Source organism: Triplophysa dalaica, chromosome 4 (assembly GCF_015846415.1).
Source record: "Triplophysa dalaica isolate WHDGS20190420 chromosome 4, ASM1584641v1, whole genome shotgun sequence".
Lineage (NCBI taxonomy): Eukaryota > Metazoa > Chordata > Actinopteri > Cypriniformes > Nemacheilidae > Triplophysa > Triplophysa dalaica.
The window spans coordinates 27,765,529-27,780,602 of NC_079545.1; the positions used below are offsets into that span (position 1 = coordinate 27,765,529).

The 15,074-nt window shown below is 41.5% G+C and overlaps 1 protein-coding gene across 8 annotated transcripts in view; it reads right to left on the reverse strand.

Moving 5' to 3' along the window:
- The window catches only part of dnm1a (dynamin 1a), a 42,630-nt gene that overhangs the window by 4,952 nt on the left and 22,604 nt on the right, over window positions 1-15,074 (reverse strand). For 7 of the 8 annotated variants that reach the window (XR_008906480.1, XR_008906482.1, XR_008906481.1 and 4 more), the window contains exons 16-21: window positions 5,465-5,574; window positions 5,243-5,354; window positions 5,120-5,131; window positions 4,788-4,958; window positions 1,704-1,945; window positions 1,357-1,554 (exon numbers count right to left, since the gene is read on the reverse strand). Coding sequence is in view for 3 of the 8 variants with exons in the window: in XM_056745848.1 (XP_056601826.1) it covers window positions 1,357-1,554; window positions 1,704-1,945; window positions 4,788-4,958; window positions 5,120-5,131; window positions 5,243-5,354; window positions 5,465-5,574 (845 nt within the window). In the remaining 5 variants the exon portion in view is untranslated. Of the gene's footprint in view, window positions 1-1,107; window positions 1,146-1,356; window positions 1,555-1,703; window positions 1,946-4,787; window positions 4,959-5,119; window positions 5,132-5,242; window positions 5,355-5,464; window positions 5,575-15,074 lie in introns of all 8 variants that reach the window. The other variant, XR_008906484.1, reaches the window with a different exon arrangement.

Below are 15,074 nucleotides of genomic sequence, written 5' to 3' on the forward strand. Positions count from 1 at the left end.
AAATCGTCAGTGTTGAGTCAAACATTAACGAGGGACGATCGAGTTCCTGGAAAGTGAAATGTAGTTTTGCTAAAGGACGGAGGTTTTGTAGTTCAGCCCGTAAATCAAAGACACACAGTTTGGATTAAGCCATAGGGTTTACATGAAAGGTGTGTGTCGTGAGGGAGTGTGTCAGTGACAGAATGAAAACTCACATCGCAAGCTAAAACACGAAAAAGCTTCAGCGGCAAACACGAGGAGTCTAAAACCGTAGCCTTAAAGTTTGTTCCTGTCATCTCTCCTCTTTCAGTCTCATCTCACATGAGTTCATGACTATTATATGAGGTGGCTTATTTAATTCATGCGATTATTAGAAAACTCAGTAATAAAGTACAGTGTTTGTTAGTAATAAGTTACTTTAATTTAATTACTTCTCCCTTGGAAAAAGTAAAGTAAGGGATTACTCCTATTTTTTCTGTAATTTAATTAGTTACTTCTAATGTAATTTAAATAAATACTGTGTGTAATATATGTGTGCGCAACACTGGAATTGACATCAAAGTTTTACTTTAAAATCCGTGCTTTAATGTATAATTCTCACATTTGTAATACTTTGATCAGTTAATAATACTACTTACATAGTTTTATATTATTTACATGAACGGATAAAAATAGTTTCATGTCTATCCTTGAATCACTATTCAAAGTTGATATATGATGGTAATTAGTAATAAGTAATGAAATACTTTGAAGACAGTAACTTGGACAGTAATCTAATAACAATATTTAACACTTAACTAGTAACTACTAATCAATTATTTCTTCAGAGGAACTTGCAGAACGCCGATGAAGTTTCAACCCTAAATCAGATACGAAGATATGTAAAAGATCGTACAAATTATATGAATAGCCGCCTCATAAAAAAGTCCTGCGTTGTGATGTCACTGTGTCGTGGTGCATGAAAGCTGTTTTGAACACATGTCGGAGTGTGAAGCAGGTGAGACTCTCGCAGTTATATACAGCTTGATGGATGAACGTCTGAACGATAACAAAAGTGTGAGGTGATCAACATTGTCTCTCAGTGGCTTCTTATCATTGATACGTTAATGTGTTGACCGGTTAACTCACCCACACCACTGCACAGGTGAGGAGTTCACAGTCCCCGACTGACGGCAAACAGACGTGACGCGTTAGACACCTTAAAGCAGTTTATCTACAGTATGTCATTCCCTAGCAGGTGAATTAAAGCTATGGCGCGTGTTTAAAAAATGCAGCAAAATGATGTTGCGGGGTCGCGCTGCACATTTACATTCTAAATAATATATAGATATTATATCACGGACAAATGTATTTCTATCATCGGCTTTAAAGTCTCACCTGGGCACGCTCGGCGGGGCGCGGTTAGGCCGGGAGGGGACCTGAGGGGGAGCCCCACCGAATGGGTCCGGGGACGACCCTGGGCGTGATGGAAGCGGTGGCCCACCCGCAGCTGGAGGGCCCGGGGCGGAGCCGCGAGAACCTGGGCGTGCCGGCGGAGGAGCCCGTCTCTGAGGGGTGGGACTGGTGGCTGGTGAGCTTATGGAAGAACATATTAAGAGAGTGAATTATTCTGAAGACTTGAACAGTAGGTGGAGCTGTGTTCACCTATGAACGGGATTCATGTTCACTGTAAATTCGCACAGATATGTTTGTATTTAATATAGAAAAAGGTTGAGAGATTATACCGTCCCCCCGAGCCGGAGCGCTGCACCTGGAGCCAGGAGTCGTCCACCGGCGGAGGCTGCGCAGTGGAGATGGTGGAGGTGCTGATGTCACCGATGATGTTCAGCGCTTCTTTCAGAGCAAAGTACATCCGCAGCATTTCATCTCGACGCTGAGCCTGTTCTGCCGACTCCTCCATGAGCGTGTTTTGATCTCCGCACGAGTACAACTGAGCCAACAGCTCGGCGTTGATGAACTCTTTCGTCTGGACGGAGAAAAAACACTTAATACAGCCTTAAAAAATATGGATATCGGCAACAACATAAACAAAGGATATGTGGGACAAACTTAACTTCTGGTAGACCTGCTCGAAGAATCAGTGACTGTTGAGTAGTTTTTATTAAATTAAATTAAATTTAAATCGCCCTAATTTTAATCTTTACTATAAATATTATCTGATTCACTTTTTATCACTCAGACATTTTTATTTACATGTTCTAACCTATTTTAAATAAATCTGATTTACTGGGGTGAATATTATGCATAAGTTTATTTAATTAAATTTACAATTAAATGTAAATAAATATGAATGTGAATTAAATATCAAATAAATAGTTAAATAAATATTAAAACCAAACACAGACAGGAAGTTAACTTTGGACTAGGCGTGTGTGGACGACATTACTAAACTAAACTAAAATATTTACTTTATCCCAAATACAAGCAACATATAGACGTTTCAAACAACATAAACAAACGTTACACCGCATGCACACTTTTGTGGCCAAAACGTTACACATCCACAAAGAATCGAGTCCCTTTTGTATATTTCTAATAACAAGCAAAAGAAATAACAAGCGAATCACGTTAGCTACAACTTAACTTAAAAGTATGTCTAACCAACTTTATTTCGGGTTACAAGTAGAAAAAACGTTACTTTGCTAAACTTAAATGCGACAAACTAATGTGACCCATTCAACCAATTGTTAAGTTAATATACAATAAGTTTAATACAATTACTATACAATAAAATGTAATAATAATTTAAATGAATTTGACTATAAATTAAATTAAATAAAAATACTTATACTATTAGTCATTAGCCAGACCGATCAACAAACACACACCAGAAGTTAAGTTCAGGCCAGGCGTGTGCGTGTGCGACCGATAAAACTGTCTAGACAGTACATATGCTTAATATTAACCCCAGTAAATCACATTTATTTAAAAAAGGTTCTATTTTAGAAAAAAAATTGAAATAGGTAAGAACACTTAAATAAAAATGTCTGAGGGCCATTCTTTCTTTATTTATTATTATTATTATTATTATTAATTTATTTTTGGAAACTCTATATTCTGTATGTTGGATGCTCTTGTTTTTTTCTGTTTCTTTGGAAAATATATAAATAAAAAACATATGAAAAGAAAAAAATGTCTGAGGGAAAAAAAAGGAATCAGATTATTTTTTAGTAAGCACTGAAAATGCAGGAAGGTTCAAATCAGGGCTGTCAAACGAATAAAATTTCTTCGTGTCCAGAATAAAAGTTGTATAACTACAAAAATACGCATTTACAGTTGTGTTCAAAATTATTCAACCCCCAATGCTGTAAATGGTTTTAGGGAATTTAGTGTACATTTGTAATTGTATTCAGAATGAAATCCTACAAGGACTTCTTAAAGAACCATATGCAACTAAAATGACATCAATTAGTTTTGTAATACAGTAGTAAATGTTTCTTTTGTGAATTCTTCATTGACATAATTATTCAACCCCTTAAAGACTACCACTCTGAAGAACAGAGGTTCAATGAAGTGTTTTCAATCAGGTATTGAAAACACCTGTGGATATCAGGGAGCAGCAATAAAGCCTAATAAGCACCAATTAGGCAGCTTTAAAATGACTGTGATACTCAGCTCCTTCTAGAGTGGAGAAAAGTCCCCGTGTGACTGCTGAGGAACTGAGAAAAGATTTGTCAGATGTGGGTACAGAAGTTTCTGCTCAGACAATACGGCGCACCCTGCGTAATGAAGGCCTCCATGCCAGAACTCCCAGGCGCACCCCCTTGCTGTCCCCAAAGAATAAGAAGAGTCGACTGCAGTATGCCAAAAGTCATGTGGACAAACCACAGAAGTTTTGGGATAGTGTTCTGTGGACTGATGAAACAAAATTAGAACTGTTTGGGCCCATGGATCAACGCTGGAGGAAGAACAAGGCCTATGAAGAAAAGAACACCTTGCCTACTGTGAAGCATGGCGGGGGGTCAATCATGCTTTGGGGCTGTTTTGCTTCTGCAGGTACTGGGAAGCTTCAGCGTGTGCAAGGTACCATGAATTCTCTTCAGTACCAGGAGATATTGGATGACAATGTGATGCAGTCCGTCACAAACCTGAGGCTTGGAAGACGTTGGACCTTTCAACAGGACAATAATTCCAAGCATACCTCCAAGTCCACTAGAGCATGGTTGCAGATTAAAGGCTGGAACATTTTGAAGTGGCCATCGCAGTCACCAGACTTAAATCCGATTGAGAACCTCTGGTGGGACTTAAAGAAAGCAGTTGGAGTGCGCAAGCCTAAGAATGTGACTCAACTGGAGGCTTTTGCCCATGATGAATGGGCGAAGATACCCGTAGATCGCTGCAAGACACTTGTGTCAAGCTATGCTTCACGTTTAAAAGCTGTTATAACTGTAAAAGGATGTTGTACTAAGTACTAAGATTGAATGTCACTTAGGGGTTGAATAAAACTGATAATGATGTGAGCTCAGAAAAGACATTTGTGGTTATTTCATTATAAATGTTATGTTATATTTGTCTGACCTACACGTGCCTCTTTGATTTAATTGTAAGCAGGATGACTGAATGATCATAATCAATGTCAAACCGACCAAAACAATCAATTTCAGTGGGGGTTGAATAATTTTGAACACAACTGTATTTAAGAAAAATATTCATATTAATCACCATTAACATAAATCTTTATTATTGGCAAATATAAATGCGATTTGGATGCGATTAATCACGATTAATCGTTTGAAAGACCTAGAAAATATAGTAATGCCAGACGGCAAACTACATCACTGATTTTTTTGTCATCTTTTTTTGCTTACATTGTTGATCATCAGATGCATGATGGTCTTGGGCACCAGGTCTCGTACGGTTTTGTTGACGATGGCCATGTAGGAGTCCACCAGGTTACGGATGGTCTCCACCTGCCTCTCCAGCTGAGGGTCCATGGAGTGCATGAAATTGTCTGAACCGTTCTCCTCACCGCCATCACTCTACACACACACACACACACGCATACACACACACAAACATACAAACACACACACACACACACACACATATACACAAACACACACAGAAACCTTAACGTCAAGCTCCAGGACACCAGGAGAAATGAAAACTGAGCAAAAGTGAATCACACGTCAGCTAGTACCTTCTCCTTCTCCTAGTGTGACATAACAGGGATTGACAGAGAGAGAAGAGAGAACAAAAAATGCTGTTATTAACATCACACGACTGAATGTTTCTGTTAAAGATCACGCAGATGAACACGCACCACAACACGCTCGGGATAGACGCCGGCACGCAGGAACGAAGCCTTCCATCCGTCCACCTCCTCCTGACTCTCACACGCCAACTCCAGCTGCCGGTAATCCTTATACACGTTCCTGTTAATGTGCATGGCATGTGTTCAAATCTGAATTCACTCCGGACTGATGTAACCGTCTAAATAAGACGCTTTAAAGTCCATTTCTTTGGTGTTGTGAATTTTTCTGACCTCTGCTCGGTGTTGAACAGAGCAAAGATGTGTTTGCTGGACATGAAACCCTTTTCAACATCTCTGAACTTCAGATTGTCCACCTGCAGCATGTACTTCTTCTCTTTCTCCTGTAGAGGACGACAAAGAGAGAGGGAGAACGAGAGAGAGAGACAGAGAATAGAGAGGGAGAGAAAAAGACAGCATTACGTGTTTTGTGCGTTGGCAATATTGTTACTAAACGGAATCATGTTAAAGAAGTACTTCGAATTAAAATTGACAGAGAAAGAGAGAGAGAGAGAGAGAGAGAGAGGTCAACATTTAATTACAATTTCTATATTTCACAAAATAAATGAATATATTAATTTAAAGAGAGAGAGTGAGAGAGATGGGGGGCAGAGAGAGAGGGGGAGAGAGAGAGAGAGAGAGAGAGAGAGAGAGAGAGAGAGAGAGAGAAAGTAAGAGACAGAGAGGGAGGGAGAGAGAGAGAGAGAGAGAGAGAGATACAGATTTTCCTGTGCTTTGGCTTTGTAAAAATGTGTTTATCATGCCAATAAAGCTTCTTTGAATAATTAATTCAGTTTGATGTTGTGATTGTGAGTCTGATGCTTCATGTCTGATTCTTTTTTTTTTATGAGGTCTGATCTGGAACCGTTCAGTCATTCATATGAAACCACAAGACGTCAAAAGCAAAGGGAAATAAAAATTAAACAGAGATCTTTACAGATCTTTACACAGTTATAGTGTTGCTACGCGGTTGCTAAGGTCTGCTGTGGTTTTCAGTTTGTTGTTTTGTGTCTGCTCAGGTTTCTAGGTCCTCGTTTCATAAAAGTGACTTTTTAAATGAGTGTGTGTGTGTGTGTGCTGCATATAACTGTAGGCGAGAGGTTTTACTCCACCACACACGGCTGGAACTCATTAGGGCCGACGGACCTAAAATAAACCGTCAGGGCGGGCGGGCCACGCAGAATGCAGCCCGGCTGGTGCGCCACAGCCATCTGGCCGGCCGTCAGGGGCCCGGAGCCCAGCGGGCACGGCCCGGTATTCCCCCACCGCACGAGCGAGCACCACGCCCGTAAAAACCCAACATCATCCAACCCAAAGCATCTGCAGCGAGACGGAAAAAGAACCAGCCATGCCTCCGGCGGCAGAGACCACGAGCCCTGCCGGTTCAACTCTCCCTTTGAGTTTGTGACTTTTGTTGGCCGTGTGTAAAGTGTGTCCTATTGCTCAGGTGTTCATCATCAGATGCATTTGCTATGGAGCGCGCGGGATGACATCATTGATGAAACCGTAGCAACACATGCACACATCATGACTCACACTTTTCCTTTTGCTCAGCCAGATTTGAGAGAGAAGAGGCGAGACTGAGAGTGAAGGATCATGTGAGGCAGAATATTATCCGTCTGATCATTCATAAGGTTTGAAAACTACTCGAGTGTGATGTTCAATTCACTTCAAGAGAACTTGAGTATACTTCAAAGCGTCATTTCATCCTTTTATAAGTGTGTTACTGCTAGTATTGAACTAGTAATAATCAGTATTGTAGTATTGTTGCAAATGAGAGACGTAGTTGTAAACTCAACATTTACTACTGTTACACTTTAAGTTGTATAAGTATACTAGTGCATTGATATTAGTGTAATTCTTACATAAAGTATACCTTAAAATATACTTGATCCTAAGTGTACTTAATAAAATAAACTTGATGTATACTTATTTTCTGTAAGTTTGATGCCATGTCATGCCATGACTCCAAAGTTTCTATAGCGCACTTCTAAAATAAGCACAGAGGATTTGAAGATCTTTGTTTTTTTTCAGGCAGACCAGTAAAAGTGTTGCACTTGGACGTCTGAAAGTTTGGGTTAATTCTGACGATCTGATTTGGCGACGCAGTGTTCACATGTGCCTGCCAGTTTCGTGTGGAAGGAAAATTGCGCTCATGAAACCAATTCATTGGGTTTTTAAAGAACACGGAAACCAACACGCCGACATGAAACTTAATGAAGTGCGTGAACATTTCTGTGATGCAGCAAACTTCATGAATATTAATGAGGTAAGCACAGAGACGGCTTATGATTGGTTGTCTTGTCTTATCACGCTAGCGCGATATCGTGACACACTGTAGACTTTAAGGTATCAATTTCGGGTTAAACTTATGACTGGGAAAAGTCACAAAAAAAGAAAAAGTTGTACGTTTATGTTTTTTTGAATCTGAAAATAGATATTTAAAGAGACGGTCACTTAGAGGTTATTGTGTTTATTCTCAAAATAAAACCAACACGCACACACATGCATGGAAGTTATCAGGGGGTGAGAAGTCAGACAGCAGTGTATATCAGGCCTGACCTCTGACCTCTAACCCCCGCCACACATAAAGAATGATTCTCTGTATGTTCTCATGAGGTCTCGTCCGGATCTCCCAGAGTGATCACGGTCAACCATTTCGTTCATTTGACCTGGAAAAAGATGACAAACAATAATGGCGAGTTCACACCAAACACGCGCGTACAATCACATAGAAAGTCACGAAAAGACGCAAATTTGTGAAAAATCCAATGCACATGACGTCATGTTTTTGGTGTGACTCATGCAGACGCGGTTGTAAAAGTGAAGGAAGTTGAGAGTGGATTCACAAACACACTTCACACGGCTGACTGTGAGCCTGCTGTGATAATCTCAACACAAATATCTATTGAGAGGCATGTGAACGCTCGCACATGCACACGCATGTATGAATATGCTGTAAGAACAGACATGAGCTGTTGAATAAAACAAAAGCAGACGTGATAATGAATGAAGAAATACAACTAAACACAGAAATACAGAATAAAACCTTATGCTTCAATGTGTGTTTCTCTATTTGTGTTTGTGCATGTTTCTGTTTGTGCTTGTGTGTATATATGTGTGTGTGTCTGTTTCTCTAGTTCTCTCTCTCTCCCTTTCAGTGTGTATATCTGTGTGTGTGTTTCTCTTGCTCTCTCTCTCCCTTTCTCTGTGTGAGTCTGTGTGTGTTTTTGTGCATGTTTCTGTGTGTGTGTGCGTATACTGTATATGTGTGTGTTTCTCTCTCTCTCTCTCTCTCTCTCTCTCTCTCTCTCTCTCTCTCTCTGTCTCTCTCTCTCTCTCTCTCTCTCTCTGTCTCTCTCTCTCTCTCTCTCTCTCTCTCTCTGTCTCTCTCTCTCTCTCTCCCTTTCTGTGTGTGTGTGTGTGTGTGTGTATATATATGTGTGTGTGTGTTTCTCTTGTTCTCTCTCTCTCTCTCTCTCAATCCATTTCTCTCTCTCTCTGTCTCTCTCTCTCTCTCTGTCTCTCTCTCTCTCTCTCTCTCTCTCTCTCTCTCTGTCTCTCTCTCTCTCTCTCACTCTCGCTCTCTCTCTCTCTCTCTGTCTCTCTCTCTCTCTCTCTCTCTGTCTCTCTCTCTCTCTCTCTCTCTCTCAATCCATCCATTCCTCTCTCTCTCCCAATCCATCTCTCTCTCTCAATCCTTCTCTCTCTCTCTCTCTCTCTCTCCATCCATCCATCCATTCCTCTCTCTCTCTCTCTCTCTCTCTCTCTCTCTCTCTCTCTCTCAATCCATCTCTCTTTCTGTGTCTCTCTCTATCTTTGTCTCTCTCTCAATCCATCTCTCTCTCTCTCTCTCTCTCTCTCTCTCGTTCTTTCTCTCTCTCTCTGTGTGTGTGTGTAGGAGTGAGCAGCACTGGTGTGTTGGGTTCACATCAAAGGCCAGCGAGACGCTGGGAGACATATGGGAGCAATAACGGCGTTCTAACCCCTCATTACCAGAATGACTGCGCCGTCAGCAGAGGCCAACGACAATTTTCAAACACAGTTTTTCCTTTTCTTTCTGTCTTTAATTCATTCTCAAAAGTAGAAAAAAAAACATCACAATCTAAGAGCTGGCACGCAGCGGAGGTTCTGAGTGCCGGAGAAAGCTGAGCGTATTATTAAAGAAAAGAAGTTCAACTGCAGTCAAACCACTAGAAGAAAAACTCTACACAAATGGCTACAACACAGATATATTTAAAGAAGACTTTTTAATGATCTTTATAAATACATTGACTGATATCGTCAGTTGATATCGTTTTGTTTGCATTTAGCACAGAATTCATCTGCAGTGCAACACAACTCTGTGTGTGTGTTGTATTTTTCTGAGCTCCTTCGCTCATCCTGAGCTCAAATGGTCTATCTTTGGTCCAGCAGTAAAAAGAAGTAAAGTGAAAACGTAACACATCAACAGACACATGTTTAGTGCATTAACCCTCAGCGCGCTGCTTTGAAGTCTGCTCTCAAACAACCTCACACGTAGATGAACAGAAGACGTTCAGTCCCCCGTTCAGCCCTAAAAATCCAGACATTCACACGTGTCATGATGCTTAAAACAATCTTAACATCAACTGTTTCTCTTCTCTCAGAGTTCAGCCGTGGAAACCCAAAGAAGATTTCAGATATACTTACAGAGGTAAGAATAAAACATATCTTTTTGATGTTTTCTGAACATACTGCATACTTGTATCGAAAGGTAATTCCTACATTGAGTTCAACAGAAATCTTATGAGTTTGGCAAGTACGTCCTGTACTTTTTCATTTCTGAACTAACTAAACTTTTTATATTCCCATTGTTTGATTTTCTTTTGTCTCGAGTATTATTAGCAATAGGCCGGTCTAATTAAATAACATGTTCCTTGTATTTGTGTGCATTATGTATTTTTGCAATGAACGTTAAATGTATTCATTTGTTTCATTACATTGAATATGATTTTGTTGAAATGTATATTTAATATGCATATAAATCTCCTTTTAATTACATTTTTCCTTATAAAGATTCAGGCACATTGTTCTGTGTTATTTGGTGTATTTGTCTTTGCAAGACTGCTGATCCATCTCCCCACGGAGGCGTTCTGAGTCGAGAAACTGTAGCCAAAGCAAACACAGTCGCCACCCAAAGCTTGGCCAAAAAACCCACCGTGCTCACCCATGACTCAGACACATTACCCAGAATTCAACAGCACGCGAGACTAGACACAAAGAGGAACTAGAACCGAACATTTCAAGCGCCATTCGCTTAACTAACGCAGATGAAGTGTTTGTTCGGGACGGTCCTGTCATGAGTTGGCGACGCTGTACAGTTGATCTTCGATGGGTCTTTCCTTCCTTCAGTTATTCCCCACAAAATCTGGTCCTCATTTCGACCCAGTTACCCAACGTATACACGGAGGGGGGCGAGAGCATAAAGGCCTCTTTATTCGAGCCGGACAGGGAAAGGAAATCGCCTTGAGAAGAAAAAACACGCCAGCATGCTGAGAGCCACCACAGGCCCGCACATCTGGAGTTATTACAAGCCCGCCGTCTTGCCAAGAAACTCCGACATTCCTGCAGCGCTACAAAGCCATGCGGAGTCGCAAAGCTCACTCCCACACGCGCTAAAAGCTGACACGCTCGTCTCCCCCCGTAACGGTCACACTCGCATTTTCCAATCGCCGCCAATCCTGCTAGCCATGCTCTCGTCCCGCGCTTCCACCCCCCTCGCCTAAAAGAAGTGACACATGCACACATGTGGCGAATTAATGCGCTTTACTTCCTGTTGACCTTTGCCCATCCACTTCCTGTCGCCCCCGCCCCCCCCGAAAAGAGCAGGAAAAAAATAACAGAAATGCAGACGGGGAGGAACGGGGGCAGAGTCCCGCCTCCTTCTGCTCTTTCACTCTTTCACTAGTTGAGTTGGTTAACAGCGCTGCCACGTCAAGCCTGCGAGTCGCCGCGTCCAGATCGCCTCCGTCCTCATGACCAAGCGCATTTTGGGAAAAGCGGGTTTTTCCAATCCATCACTCGGGATGTAAACTACTGGAAGCTGGATGTGGAGCGCACTGAGATCCGTGCAGGGGAAAAGTCAAAAGCTTTTCATTTGGAGACCTTCGCGGGCCACCTCTTCTGCCGCTGTCTGTGTCTCACTGAGGTCCTGTAGATGCATTCAGGAGAATTCAGGGAGAAGTGCAAGGTGCAGTATGAGTTTTGAGTCTTATGGTTCGGCATTTAGATTTACATTCAAATCAAATAAATGTAATTTGATGTGCTAAATTGAATAAATGCGGCATAACGTTAGAATTGAGAATTTGTTGTGGAATGTGGGCGAATGCGGACGAGTGAAATTTTCGATTGTGAGTGGTGTCAAGCGTGTGACAGCAGATGCAGCAGAGGTTTTTAGGGTTGACGCAAAACCACAGTGAACGCATTGCAGGAAACAGGAAGATGTCACTCTCTCACCGTCATACTTTGATTTTGTTTCAGACTTCATCACTACATGAGCGATCAGTCACGGCCGTCTACCGCTGCCACACGTGTGGTAAGTTTACAGAGGTCATCAGTTTCACCGGGTGTTTATTTATGAGACGTCCCGTGACCGCGGGCGCGTGTGGTCATTTCACCCGCCCCGTCTGCCCAGTGTTCAGACTACCTGTTCAGGATTTATCGTTTGTACAGTAGTCTGCACATTGGTTAGGCTGAGCGGGACTCATCAGCTTGACATCACGAGAGGTTCAGTACATACATGACGATAAAAAGCAGAATGTGAATGATGTTTTATTTGAATAAAGTATACATGATGATGCAAGATGTGATGAGTGTCTTTTTATTTCAACTACACAATACAGAACTCTTTGAATGCGATTGACTTATTTCGTTTTTTTTAATGAATTATTCAATAAAAAAACTAAAATAGTTCCTGAATCAAATTATACACAAATGTTTGGACTGATGATATACGTACAGTATACCGTATATCGAGCTATTATAAAGATATTCTTTGAGTTCATATTGAGAACTTTAGTATTGTGGTAATGAGTCATGGTAGAGATGTCTTCTAAACTTGTCAGAATGCAGGTTTTGTATTTACATGAGAAACAGCTCAGACAATAATGAGACAGAATTGGTGCGATGAGCTGAAAAGACACATGGATCGGATTAAAATCTGAGCGACAGCGAGAGAGAAAGAGATTAATGGAGATAAAGTGAGACAAACTGAGGGGTTTTGTCTGGATGATGAAGCTCGTCTTTCACACGCTCGAAACGCTCAAACATCCAGACAAATCAAAACCAGATGAACATGTTTCCACTTTAGACTTTCCTGGATCAAAATGTTTCCTCGTACGAGGCTTTTCCTGCACAACGCACACACACACACACACACACACACAAACACACACACACACACATGGTTATTCGAGAGATTTACTGAGAAGTTATAATACCTGTCAGTTTTATAGGCGGGAAGTGTGTGTGTGTGTTCGTGAGTGTGTGTCTGTGCATGCATGTGTGTCTGTGTGTGTGTATTGCGTATATTTCAGGAGACAGTGTGTTATATGGACATACACTGAAATAGCAGCAGAGTAGTGTGTGTGTTTGTGTGTGTGTGGTCTTGTTTTTATCTCAGTGGGGACCTGAACCTGAATACACACTGACTCATGAGGACTAGTGTCACCGTTTGAGGTCCTCACCGGCACAAAAGCTTATAAATCATCCAGAACGATACTTTATTTAAATCTAAAAATGCAAAAGTTTTCTATGATCTTTAAGTTTAAGGGAGAAAATATACAGTTTGTACAGTATAAATTATATATGGACTGCCCCCACAGAGATAATAAACCAGACGTATGTGTGTGCGGACGTGCGTGTCCACCTACTCAATAACTTTTGAAGTCAGCTAAATCTGACAGATGTTTTACTTAGTGTGCATGGGGATGTTCACATGGATTTTTTAAAATCTTTTATGAAATAAGAAAATGACTGTCTATATTACTATCAGTCTCTGTTTAGGTAGCTGAGAACATTTCTCTGCTTTGTCTCATTTGCTTTGTGGGGAAACTGCGAATATGCAGAAGTTGAGCAGAGAAAGAGAGAGAGCGAGAACAAGGGAGTGAGAGAAAGAGAGAGAGAACAAGGGAGTGAGAGAAAGAGAGAGAGCCAGCGAGAGAGAGAGTGCGAGGGAGAGAGACCGAGTGAGAGAGGGAGAGAGATACGGAGAGCGAGGGAGAGAGAGAGAGAGAGAGAGAGAGAGAGAGAGAGAGAGAGAGAGAAAACAAGGGAGTGAGAGAAAGAGAGAGAGCCAGCGAGAGAGAGAGAGAGAGAGAGAGAGAGAGAGAGGGAGAGAGGGGGAGAGAGTAACTGGTGATGGTGGGTGGTGGTGTTTTTCACTCATTCTGTTAGATTGTGAGACTCATCACTAAATCTCTGGACTCACAGACTGACTGTGTGACAGTGTAAAACAGATCCAGTATGACCAGTGATGCTCGTTCCTCCAAAACCCTCATGAGAGATCTTCTTTAGCTCATCCAACAACGAACTCAAATGTAAATTTATTCAGTAGCGTCCTAAAGATGTGCAGCACACAGATCAACAATATGAATCATTATCTACCGGCACAAACTACACAAAAAAACCTTCAACATGAATGACTCTTAAAACTGAATGAAGAGAGATGCATAAATCTCACAGACTCACAGTAAAGGAGGAGCAACTGTAAACCATCAACCAATCAGAATTCACCAGCGACCGCGAACACCCACAACAGTCAAACTCACAGCCACATTCCTCTTGTTTGATTTGTAAATACCAATCCAGAATAAAGTATGAAGTAAATGTAAGATCTTATGCAGCTTATCATTTTTGCTTCGCGTCACGTCAAACCCGTGTGACTTTCTTTCTTCTGCAGAACACAAAGGAAGATTTTTTGAAGAACATTGGAAACCAAACAACATTGAACTCCAAAGTACGGACACATATCTCAGAGGATCTTTTGAGAAGTCGCTGAAAGTCTCCGTAAGCGTGATGATGAAACGTATGTGTGCTGAGAGTCAAACAGGAAGAGATGTGATGGATGACACCGGGGCTTCTGTTTATCATTTAGACAGAGAGCGATGAGTTTTCTAAATCAGAGCGAGGGTCTCGACCTCAGCCACCAGACCTCTGTGTGTGTGTGTGTGTGTGTGTTTGCAGAGGAAACACACACGGCTCATGTTTAGACACACTCATTAAAGCAGGTTCTGAAAAGTCGAACTGTGTTAGTTTTGGGGCTCTGAGTGCTGGGAACTGACATCACACGAGGAAAAAATAAATACACGAGCGCGAGTGGGTGTGTGTGTGTGTAAAGTGAAGGAGACTTTGTTCATGGACAGATGAAAGTGAGCCACAACATCCCTCTCTCCGTCTCTTCCCCACATGCTTCTAGTTAAAGAAGCCCATCTAACACACACACACACACACACACACAATGTGAAAATCAATGGTTTTATGAGGAGCAGGCGTGCTGGACGAGTGTGTGTGACAGGTCAGATTCTGGTATGCACATGTGTGTGCCAGCTTTACTACCCTAGCGTGCTGACTGCACGGAGGCCGACGTGAAATCAAAATGAGTTAAAACACACAACAATTCAACAATGAATAATTTCTGTTTTCCAGGTATCCTGTTCATCAAAGTCTCCCTCCATCCCAGAATGCATTGCAACAAAACCGGAACTGCGATCGTTTTCACTTCCATATTTTGACGCGTTTCCAGGTAAAATGGAATTTCAAATGAGAAATTAATGGGTGGGGCTTTCGTCGTTCTCTCCGATTTGATTGGATGTATAAAAACCGC